The 12,663-nt window shown below is 42.3% G+C and overlaps 1 protein-coding gene across 3 annotated transcripts in view; it reads right to left on the bottom strand.

The window, feature by feature from the left end:
• Positions 1-12,663, bottom strand: part of MAD1L1 (mitotic arrest deficient 1 like 1) — a 529,982-nt gene that overhangs the window by 285,084 nt on the left and 232,235 nt on the right. For all 3 annotated transcript variants that reach the window (XM_026650732.2, XM_026650733.2, XM_026650734.2), the window contains one exon: positions 704-844. In XM_026650732.2, the coding sequence (XP_026506517.1) occupies positions 704-844 (141 nt within the window). The remainder of the gene's footprint in view (positions 1-703; positions 845-12,663) is intronic.

Below are 12,663 nucleotides of genomic sequence, written 5' to 3'. Positions count from 1 at the left end.
GGGGGGGGGGGGGGGGGGGGGGGGGGGGGCTGCGCACTCCGGTGGATCAAAGCAAGTTCAATATAACGCGGTTTCACCTATAACGCGGTAAGATTTTTTGGCTCCCAAGGACAGCGTTATATCGAGGTAGAGGTGTATATCAGAAGCTGGGAATGGGTGATAGGGGATGGATCATTTGATGATTACCTGTTCTGTTCATTCCGTCTGGGGCACTTGGCATTGGCCACTGTTAGAAGACAACTGGGCTAGATGGACCTTTGGCCTGACCCAGTATGGCCGTTCTTATGAATAATGGTAGGAGAGAATACAATTCTATTATGCGTGTATAAATACATATTGGTGCTGATTTTGCAAGTTGTGTTTTGAGCCCACGCCCAATCACCCCTACTCTTAAAAACCTTTCATTAAAAAGTTTTTGCAAAAGGCATTTTGCAAACTCTGTCTTTGACTTTGTAGTTTTCTCTGAATGCCAATTAAATAAAGGATTTGCAAATGGTCCCAACAGGCAACTTAACCATGTGAACTCAGCATGTGAACACAACAGGTGGCTTCATCCCCCTCCAAATGCACAAGCACGCTGCACAGATTCAGAGAAACCAGATGGGAAAGAACACCTACTGTAGCTCTTGACCACAGAGTCTGTGGCCCACTGCTATATAGATTATGTCTATACTGGGGTTAGAGCACAGTGCCTCCTCATTACCTCTATCTCAGCGTTGTGCGCATGCACCTTCTGCACCATTTCTTCTGCTTCACGCATGCGCCGGCTCAGCTGGGGCGAGTGCTCAGCTGGGGTCAGCTCACTGTCGTATGACTCCAGAATTGCTCTCATTCCATCACGCTCCTGTTGTAAAGAAAAACAGACTGTTAGACTTTCCACTGGATACATGCAGCCTGCATCTTCAAACTGACACATCCAATTAAATTTAACATTTTTTACTATTGCTCTCCAACATGGTGAAGAGCATTATTTTGGTCAGAAAGTTCTTCCACTACTCTTTTGTATACACACACTACACAAACAGAGAGATATAAAAATCTATTGCTCTGAGAGTTGGAAATGTACATAAACACATACATCCCTTTTAGATGATAACATGCACACAGTATAACTTTTGCCATTTACACGTATATACCAAGAACAAATGAAATTAGAGCCCTCAAGTAGAAGATGCTTCTTGGAGACACCTCAACGTGGCTGTTCAGGGAAAACAGCAATGAGTTATGGGAGCTAAATCAGGGAACTTTATTCTGCCATCAGTGAAGTCGAAGATGAGTGCAGACGTCTTCTAATGAAGAGCCCTTAAATATAAAGCAAGTACTTTATTCTCACAGCATAGATGTGTTTAGTGTAATCCACCACACCAAACAGGATTTGGATAGGATTACATGGAGAAAGAGTACTTTACCTTCAAAGTGGAGGGATTAAATTCTCATTTTATGAAGGGTTTCTCAAATGTGGTCATTAAAAATGTAGGTTAATCCACAGCGGAAGAAAAAAAATGAATGGATACTAGAAGGGCCCCAGTAGAAAGCACTGACCAATGAAAACCTTAATTATTTATTTCCATTAGTGCCCACAATGCATGAGGCAAGCAAAGTTGGAAGTGGTCCATACCCCTACAAGCTTAAAATGGACACAGATATGGAGGTTCTCAATTTTATTTTCACTATTACCGTTCCCAGCTAAGAAGTTGTTCTTTCAGTTCATATGTTAGACACACACTTTCTGATACTGAAGGACCTGGGTTCAAATCCCTGCAGTCCCACAGTGGAAATTATGATTGTTTGGGGAAATAGTATGTACAACTCATGAAGTCTGGTTGATACTATGAAGTTACTAAGAAAATTGTTGTATCACTCAATGTCTCTATGTAAATGTAGAATCCAACATGGCTGTCAGGTCCTTTAGCAAGTATCCATCAGACTAAGGACAACTGGAGGTAGTTAACTAATGACTGTACTCTGACTACACAATGGGCATGCTAAGGAGGTTGGCTAAAACGAGGAGAACCAGTTTTCTCCAATCCTCAACAGGGGATTGGGCATTTGGAGAGTGGAAAATTCCCAAAGAGATGGAGGTGACAAAGTAGGGGTTTTAAAAGGACTCTTAGGAGGAGAGAGACACAGGAAGTTTGAGGCAGGAGAAGGGAAGAGACATGCATGTTTTTGTAGCAGGGGGACTCAGTTTATCTGTGGGACCAAAGGTGGTCTAGGAAGAGAGAGACTCTATGGTTCAACCATGAGTTGCAGCAGAAGGATCTTGGATTATCCCAGAGGAACCAGACCCCAGCCCAATAAATGCTTGAATGGTGAGGAAACAGAGGCAGGGAAATGCATGTAGGGTTTGTTTTTGTATAGATCTGTCTATTTCTCATTCTACTGGGTAAAGCACAATGATGTTTTAGACAAAGAAACCAAGGTGGATAATGGATGAAGTGCTGCAGTTGAGTGACAAGCATAGGAAGTTAAAGGAGAATAAAAAGGAAGATGCAAGTCTAAGAGCTGAATACAATAGGTTGAACAGAGGTTAAAAAAAGAATGCAAAGAGTGACAGAAACAAATGGATAAGCAAACAATGCAAAGAAGCAGAAGAATATGCACAAAGAAATGTGACACAGAGGTTATACTGCAAGATAAGAGAACAGAGTGGGACATATGAGTTGAAGATGTCAGCAATGAAAGACATGTTCAGGCAAATAACTGAGGACAAACAAGCAACGAATAACCAATGGAAAGAATATGTTAAAGAGCTATACAAAGTGCAGTACACAGTGGGTGTCAATGTCTCCTCTCACCTTGTGGCAAGCAGGACAGCACAAGGTGTTGCACATTGGAATCATCTGAGAGATTGCCAGTGACGCAGGGAATGTGCCACTGTCTAGTCAGTGGAGGGATTTCTCAGCAAGGACTGCTGGGTTGGGAAGCTAGACTAACATGATCTTAAGAAAATAGGGGGGAAATTTGAATGGGTTGTGCTGGTGAAGAGGAATTAAGAAAACGGGGCTAGGGACCACTTGCTGGGAGCCTGAGAATAGATTTTGTTACAGTATTTGTGTTCAGAAATGAAGATCAGAGCTAAGCACCAGGAGCAAGTGTTTTCCGTTAGAACTTCTATCTGTTTTGATTTATTATCAGTAGAATTACTGAATAAAGCTTGCACTGTGGTTTAAATTATACATTCCCTCATAGCTTGTTTGCTTTTCAAATCAGAGACAAGCCTTGACAGGCAAGAATCCATCCTCTTGTCCCCTACTCCTTTAGAGGCAAAGAAGTCATACCATCAGGGTATGTCTTCACTACCAACGTTAAAGCGTTGCCGCGGCAACACTTTAACGTGGCTGTGTAGTAGCGGCACCAGCGCTGGGAGAGGGAGAGCTCTGTAAAAAAACCACCTCTATGAGGGGAGTAGCTCCCAGTGCTGGTGCACTGTCTATATTGCCACTTTACAGCGCTGAAACTAGCATCACTCAAGGGGGTGTTTTCTCACACCCCCGAGTGAGAAAGTTTCAGCGCTGTAAAGTGGCAGTGTAGACAAGGCCTCAGAAAGTTGTCCTGATCCCATAGAGACTCTCTGGTCCTCACTTTGCTAGCTGAGCAATGTAGGAAGCTACTAAAACATGTCTGTGGATCTGTTCTGAAGTGTACACCATTCAGCAGTGGATTGGAAGCCAAGTCTTGTATCTTAAGAGCCACTCTTTGTCCTAGTAATGAATCATCTCTAACTGTGGATGCTTTCTCGGTGCAGAGATGGACTGGGACCTCTGGGACAGGATCCAGAGAGCGGATATCTTTGATGTTTAAATTTGATGGGGTTCTGTTTGATTTTGCAGTTGAAACAGCTGATGGGCAGTCCTTGATATAATGGAGAGAGAACACTATTCTGTCCAACTATGGCACTGATGAAGGATGTGCAGTGGAAAACAAGGGCTAGAGAGCTAGGGAGAGGAGAGAGGATGAGAGTGTTGCGACCGTAGCTTTAGCTGTAAGCATATCCAAAGATCAAATTTGTACATCCCAGTAAATTCTCTGATGTGTTTTAACCCTTGACTCTGGAATAGCCAGCCAAGAAACAGCTTTTTCATCATCATTTTCCCTTGGGTGAAGGCAGTTTGCCTTGAGAAAAGGTAAGTTTCCAGGCGGGTTGTCCTAACGAGGAGGACAGCACTGCCTGCACTGCTTCTCTATTGTATTTGTGGAGATATTTTACAGATTAAGCGGCTGGTAAAGGTACCCTTCCTCCTGGGCCAGCATGAAAGCAAATTTCCTTTCATGTATGTGTCAGGTCAATAATTCTGATTCTGTAGCTTATGGCAAGAACTTCCCTCTCTCCGGCAAAGTGTTTGCTTTTAGGCAGGTCTGAGCAAAGCCCAATAATCAGATATTATTTATGTTAAAACCTGTTTTCATTCATTAACTCTGTTCCTCCAGCTCTAGGCTGTTGTCTAGTTCCAAGGTCCCTTCCCAAGGCTGAACCAACCTCAACCTTCTCAGTTGACCTTTCAGTATGTTAAATGTTTTGAACACATTTTTGCAGCCTTTTCAGCAGGCATCTCCCACCTTGCCTTTCACACCTTGAATTTGTACATCCCTCCCTCTCCCCACGCGCACTGACACACACACTGTATTTAAGTGTTTGACATTTGGACAGTGAAGCAGGAGACAGTCCCAGTATACAGACTTGCTGGGTTGAGCTGTTAGCATCACACATACTATTTTGGAAATGTAGCCCTTTTTGGGGGGGGAGGGGAGGAGGGAGAGAGAGAGAACCACTTTTGTAATTCTGTCATTTAAGTAAAATACGCTGATAACTCCTGACTGGATACCTCCCCAGAAAGCGGGCTACAGAAGAAGCATTTCAGCACTGTTAAGCTGGCAAACACTGGAAGATTTATCTCAATTATTTATAGGGCATTGTGAGAGAAAGTTCACATCACAGAGGTCCTGTCTGGTACTCTTCAATGCACTGAGGAAGCGCTTGCTGCCAGCGGCACTGATGGGAGGCACTTTTGTGAAGAAGCTCACGTTGCCAATGTCCATGACAGCACTGTTTATATAGTACTTCAGATTTAAAATCGCAACATTGGCCAGGTCTGGAGTAATAGGTGGCCAGGTGTGGAGTCCAAGCTGCACAGTTGTAAAGCTAAATGAATTTTTAATACTGTTTTGGCATTTTTGTAATAAAATTTGCCCATAACTGCTTCTATACCAACAGATTTCATGCATTTATACATCAGAGTTTAGTGGCAACAACATAACAGTCAGTGCAGAGGATTCCGGAGGAATTTTTGCTCTCAGGTTTATTCCAGAGGACCACACTTATTTGCTTGGCTCTGCTGTATAACCTGAATTCTCAGACTTGACAAACATCAAAATTCTCCAATGCGATTAAAAGGAGATCAAATACCTTATCACCCATCTAATCTCTATATGCATATCACTCTCTAAACGGGAATTGCATGTTAAACATACCTGACGTTTTGAATTGCCATTCAGAGTGCTACTCCCATTTATTTTCTCCATCAGCATCTTTGAGGCAGGCAGTATATGTTGTCTGATGTTGGTGATGTACGGCTACTATGGGGCCCCCCCAGAAAGCTCCATGCTTAGCATATGATAAATCCTGTTTATCAGGAGAGTGTTAGCTCTCGCAGAGAAGAATTAGGGACCCCATTTATTTCTTTTCCCATTTACACAGAAAGACTATCTTCTAACTCTTAGCAAGAAGGGAGGTGGCAGCACTTGACAAACAGTTTTACATGAGCAACCTTTCATTGGAGATGTTTATATTTTGTTCCTGAACAACACACTGAGCACAGAATAGCCTAGCATTCAACTTGTATCACTTTACATAGGGTGGACTTTCAGAGGCCTTATAGGGCAGAGGTTCTCAGCCAGGGGTCCGGGGTCCCCTGGGGGGCCATGAGCAGGCTTCAGGAGGTCCACCAAGGGGTTGAAGTTGAAGCCTGAGCAATGTAGCTTCATGGGGCCCCCCTGTGGTGTGGGGCCCCAGGCAATTGCCCTGTTTGCTACCCCCTAATGCTGGCCCTGGCTTTATATGCCGAAAAAACAATTGTTGTGGCACTCATGGGGCATGGAGTTTTTATAGCATGTTGAGGGGGGCCTCAGAAAGAAAAAGGTTGAGAACCTCTGTTATAGGGGATATTCTCTGCCAAGAGAGCTGGTTTAAAATACCTGACATTTAGAGCAATGTGGTCCATTCCAAAAGCAAAAAATTAAATAAATACATAAATAAATTGCACTTCAGGGTATTTTTGTGAGCCCCAACTGCTTTTGACCAAGGTAAATCACCCCAATCCTACTATTTCATAACAAAATTCTAACAAGTGTTCTCAGGACCACCCACCATACCGCATCACTAAAGAAAGAAACTGAGATTATCCTAATTTGGGTGGCATGTACTCCAGCCTTATCCTGGGGTCATTGCCTCTTAGTCAAGAGAAGCCACACCTGCCCCGAGAACCATGTGTTGTGGTTTTGTTTTTGAACTCTGTAGCAGGAAAAATTGTAGAGTGTCTCTGAATGCTTAGATTAAGAAAATCCATTCACTAAAATATCTTATGGGCTGTTTACTTCTCCCCAAGGAAGACTGGGTTTCTCAGATCAAAGACGATGAGAGGGGGACCCTGTCACCTCTAAGCCACTGGTTCTTGTCTAGCCTGGTTGAGAATCACCAAAAGTAGTCATCAAGCCATTGTTGGATAGAATGAAACAAGCTTGTGCTGCTAGTCCAGTTCTGAGGGGACAGGTCCACATCACAAAACCCATTATCAGAACTGACATTTCTGGGATCCAACTAAATAGGGATTTTGGGTCACCAGCAGGTGGTACACAGGGACTGCCCTTTGATTAGATCATTTTGTTCTACAGACATTCCCATGCTAACCGTATCACTGCCAACAGCTCAGCTATGTCCTACAACAGAGCATTTCCAATCAACCTGTTGCTCTGCTCTAGTCCTGGTTGGCTCACTCTCCTCCTTCTCCAGCTCACTCCTTTCCATGTGTTCAAGGAATAGTTGGATAATAAAACCTAGTTTCCAGTTTTGGTGTAGAGGGATTGTTGGTCATTTCAGTTGAGAAGCCAGGAACTGTAGTGACATAAAGAGTGATTAGCTGCCACACAGCCAGAAGTGTTTGCTCTCTGATTTATTTTAGTGGACTGTACTCATTTTTTGGCTCTGCTCTCTAACCTGATTTCCCTGACCTGATGAGCATGCGAGGAAACGTGCACTAGCTTTCGCATGCCGTTGGGGTAATAATGTAATGACCCCGTCACATGTCTAGCTGACTCCCCCTATTGGACATTCACCAGCCTGCTGGGAAGTGATCCAAATGCTGTATTTTCATGTATTTTAAGCTTCTGGAGTCTGAACAGAATCCAGGCATTGTGACTGGCTTAGGGTCTCTCTTGGCATATTTTGGGGTTCCAAATCCTCTTTCTAGCACCCCTTCCTGAGAGCTGAGATCTCACTGTCCAACTGCCCAGCCTCTGGGACCAGTGCTGACATCTCCTCCTCCCCCCAAATTGCCCTCTAGCTTAAACACACTCTTTCCCAGTACTCCAGCAGTGAGGGCACTATGGATTTACAGTTTTCTTCTTCAGGTGCATGTGATAAGAGTAACACATAACATGTACACAGACTTTGCACAGGATTCTAAAACATCATATTCTTCTTCGATTCCTTTCTCTCAGCTCAGCAGTGACAAAGTGGCCAAAAGAAGTTTGTTCTACCACTTCCTGTCTTATGCTACCTTCACAGCTTCATTCATCTTTAAACCTTTTTGTTCAATGTTATTCTTCACCATGTCTATCCAACGTATCCTCAGTCCTCCTCTATTTCTAGTTCCTCGCACTCTGATGTGAATCACCAGGTATGGTATCCTTTCCTGGTCCATTCTTGACATCTGTGAAAATCATCCCAGTCATCTTTCTTGAATCTTCTATAACAGCATCATTTTTTGCCCTAGCCATTTTCTTATCACTTCATTTTCTTCTCCAGTCTTGAAACTTAGTATGCCCCTCAGCCAGTTCATTTCTGCAATCAATATCTTTCGTTTACCAGCTTTCCTCAGAGTCCAACATTCTGACTCATACAGCAGTGTCATCATAACAATTGTTTCATATACGCTGATTTTCATTTTGATCAAAATGTCTTTAACATCTCAGGTCTTGCAAAGTTTTCTGAATACAGCAGTGGCTAATCTATTCTGTTTACCTCATCTACACAATTCCTATTCTTCAATATTCATCCTCCAAAGTACACACATTTTTCCACTTGTTCTAGTTCTTTGTCTCCAACTTTGATCTTTACCTCTTCCTATTGCCATAATTTTGTCTCCTCCGTACTGCTCTTCAATCCAAATCTTCTGCTTCCCGGTCTACCTTGTCAGCTATTCTGTGTAAATCCTCCTTCTTCAGTGCTATGATTCAATATCTGCAATCTAAGGTTATTTGCTAGCCTCTCACATAACATGACTTCTCTCATTTCATCTCCCAGTGCTATAGCCATTACTACTTCCAGGACCAAGTTGTACAAATCTGGTGATAGCATGCATTGACTCACTCTTGTGGTTTTCCTGAACCATTCCACCAGCTTCTTGTCTACTCTCATGGCACTCATAGGCTTCTTGTAAATGTTTTCTATCAGCTTGATCTATTTCTTGGAGATACCATATATTGTCAAAATTTGCCATAATCCCATCTGCCAAATGCTATCAAAAGTCTGTTTGAAGCCTATAAAGTTGTTGTAGCAGGTTCTGGTATGTTCCATGTACTTTTCTGCTATCTGTCTTATCACAAATAGCTCATTTGTTCTACTTCATTGTGGTCTGAAACTGGCCTGTTTCGTGCAACTGCTGCTTCCATGTATCTCTTCATTCTCTTCTGCAACATCTTGGTGAATAAGTTTGAAAGAGGAGATTTCTGAGATCAGCAGGAGGGGGAGAAATGATTAATTATAAGAGATTCACCCCAGAGACTCTTGTCCTGTCATTGCTGTATGCAGACTAAATGGGAGGGAAAGCTGAGTTGTAATCCCAGCCATGAACTGGACTCAATCCCTTGGAAACCAGTTACATTCACCTCCGGAATCGCATCTTCACAGAATACCCTCTTCAGAATCAACTTTCTCTCCATGCTCCTCCCATTTAATTCTTTCCTTACATGAATCTATAACTTGGCTGCCAGGAAAAATGGCTTCAAGATAAGGAAGGTCACTTTCCACTAGAGTGCAGGCACCAGAGAGTAGTGATCCAGGAGCTACAATACTATTAGCAGGTCCTTCTGCCTCCTACAGGTGGATTTTAGGGAGAGAGACGCTGCTAACATATAAACTACATAGCTACAGTCTTCTCTATTAACAAATCTCATACCACTGATAGAGTAACATTGAGTGTCTAGAGTGCCCAACCATGTCTCCAAGGAACACAAACATAGGAGCGAGAGGGGACTCCTGGGTTGAACAGGAGAGGCAGCTAAGGAAAGAGTAAAACATAGCTTACAAAAATGTTTTAAAAAAGCAATTTGACCCACTCATTTTTGGAGTGTTCCTCTACTCCTGTTGGTGCTTATTAACTCCTCCCCAAACACACATACAGAATCCACCACTGATTTTCTAATTAGTTGTAGAGGAAAAAAAATCAATAAGATAGAAATTAAAGTTACAAATCTAACTGGAGTCAGTCGCATACCTAGGGAAAATTTGTTCCTGGGGTAAAGTTTATCTAGTGTCATAATTTTATTGAAATCCTATATCTTCCTATTGACTTTTATAGTTTCAAGCTGGATGCCAGAGCTATCATTATTACAGTTTCAGTGTTGCTCACAGGGCCGAGGGGGGTTTTTCCCTTTATAAACAAGCTGTAATTGTCTGCTTTATTGATCAATAAATCTCTCAACTGCCTCACTTCACCAAGGTTCTTTTCTGTTTAGTCTTCTCAACCATTCTCTAAGAGAAAATATCGGGGAGGGGGGAGGAGAGGGGGATTTGGGGGTTGTTTTGTTTTGTTTTTTGTTGGGTTTTTTTTTTTTAAGAAGAGATTGTTTTGTTGTTAGCAATAAAAGAGCAGGAATTGTACTGGTCTGCTTTGATAATGGCTTTTTAATGACAGATTCTAGTCACAGTAAAATCCGCTTTATTTCCACATGAGTTAACTTCAAATATTAATCCAAAAGCAAACACACAGTTCGCTTGCTCTATCGCTTCTGTGCCGATTGGAGCCTGAAAGAGTTGCTTTGGAAAGTAGAATTGTAATGATATTTTCTACTAGGTGCCTTTTTGATGGTATGGAAGCGTTCCCATTCCTAGTGTTAAACTCGCCTTTTGCTTAATTAACAGCGATTTAAAGAGAATGTTAATAGACTTTTTCATTATGAGGAAATCAACTGAAGTTCTTTCCTTCCCTTCCCCCCACCCCCTTTCAGACTCCTAAGTCCAATTAATGGAAACAAGAGGAAATTTCAAAACAAGAAGCAAGGCCTCAACAGTCACCATTCACAATCGGGCTTAATACAGCCAAATCTCCCTGGCCCAAACAAAACGCACACCATGGAAGTAATGTGGGTAGAATGTCAAGTGAACAAAATCCTTTTCAACATATTTGATGGATATATATTTCTATAAAGGGATGGCTTCATATATGGCATACTTTTCAGAGAACTGGGGTTTAGCTTAAATCTTTAGGTTAGATGCTTTCTAACATAAATGTGAAGAAGTAATGGTACAACAATAGGCAAATTTTGGCTCATCAATTCATCAGGAGTAGATGATATGACAGAGTGGGATACATCTGTATCAGATTAGGAACTCTATTTTGTATTGAGTTAAACACATCTCTACATTGGCCTGAGGGCAGCTGGGCAGCCTATTGTACTGCATTCCAGACAGCTGCCCTGCCCAGCAAAGATATTGGACACTTCCTTGAAGGACTATCACTGAAAAGCCATCAAGAATGCAATCGGGGGCCATCAATTTTGATGGTCTCTCAACTGCTGGATGGCCCACCCCTATGGAACAATGTTTCTTCTACACAGGGGCCCGCAGAGAGGAAAGCATGACAAGGAAGGGAGGCCTTGGAGCTTCTCAGTGGTGCATCCCAGGAGTTTTGTTATTTCAAAGATCTGTAACTCTCAAGCGTTTTAAGAGTAAAAACATTATGATTAAAGAACAGGAGTACTTGTGGCACCTTATGATTATGATTGACAAACTCCTTTTCTAAGCCCGTATTCCTTGTTTTCCTACCACATTGTCTCCAGACTGTCCACAAACTAGGGAGCATGTGCAAGAAACTGGGGGAGGGGGGAGGGGAGGAGACTTTGAAGGTCTCAGACACTGGTTTACTGGTTGTGGCAGCTGGATGGAGGCATCCCAAGTCCGAAGGAAGGGTGTCAGATCTGAGCCTGGGAATGTGCCCTTGAGTTCCACAGCTAGAAACAGTGATAAGACTATCTTGACCCAGCTGGCTTGGGTCCTCTCGCAACAGCCTGGTGACCTATATAGCGACAGACTGGGACAGATTGTAATAGGTGCCCTTTGACTGCCGCAGTATGTGCATATGCAAGACCATGCAAAATAGAATCTTTAATATAAATACATGGCAAATTTCATTCTGAAGTATATAAAAATATGCTGCTAAATGTGTGTTCCCAGGGAAATCTAATAACTCGCTCTTCTGGAAAAAGATCTTGCATAAAAGAACAAGTAAAACTCCTCCTGGGGGAAGTGGGAGGAGACAACAATTAACTTGCAAAACGACCAACAACTTGCCCAGCAGGCAACATAAGATGGGAAGGAAATGAATGGTTTCTCCTAGGCTGGAGTTCTCAAACCTTTTTGTAGGTCAGACTGCATGTTAATAGACAGATCATCTCACAGACTACTACCTCCCCATCTGCATCCCATTTGTGGTCACAGAGCATCCCTGCGGCCACCACATCAATTGCTTACAAGTTATATTATAAAAGAGTTTAATCTATTATTCCTTGTATTTAGTGGTTAGGTCCGTTGGGGGGAAATAATTCAACACACTGGCCAAAATTTTTGAACTTTTGTGACAAATTAATGAATTTTAGGAAAATAAATCTAGTGAAGAAAAGGCCTAAAAGTCTCAACATCTTTCCCCTGTTAGCAGGGACAGCTTCAGACTCTTATGATGTACCACCCTGGTTTTCCAAAGATTGCCAAAGTTATAGAGAATAAATGGAACTCACAAGATGCTGTTTTTGCAGTAAAAAGGAGCATAAAACCCACCTTTTATTTTGGTTGGACAGACAGACATCTTTGAGATGCTATTCTAGTATAATCTATTCTATACAGGTTCTTGTACTGCAATTAGCACTGTAGTATGTGAGCACCTTCCAGTAGTACATTAAGTTGGTGTTAATAAAAAACAAAGAGTTTTAAGTAACCAATCCAACTAAAAATCCTTTCCGTTCTCAGCTTTCACTCTCTTGTGATGTCATAATTTCACTACAGCATCTTGCAGGGTGGACAAAACCTAGGTTTCTAAATGTAAAATCAAAATGGAGAAAAGCCTTTCAAATCTTCCTTAGCCATAAAAGCAACAACTACAAAAAAGGCACAAGCCTCTCCTCTCCCTCACCCTTCTCTGCCTCTTTTGCTGGTCATCTTTCAGCCAAAGG

Source organism: Terrapene carolina, unplaced genomic scaffold, assembly GCF_002925995.2.
Source record: "Terrapene carolina triunguis isolate 2854851 unplaced genomic scaffold, T_m_triunguis-2.0 Scaffold93, whole genome shotgun sequence".
NCBI classification, from domain to species: domain Eukaryota; kingdom Metazoa; phylum Chordata; order Testudines; family Emydidae; genus Terrapene; species Terrapene triunguis.
The sequence above is the reverse complement of the archived record's forward strand: the minus strand, read 5'-3'. Positions and strand labels throughout refer to the sequence as shown.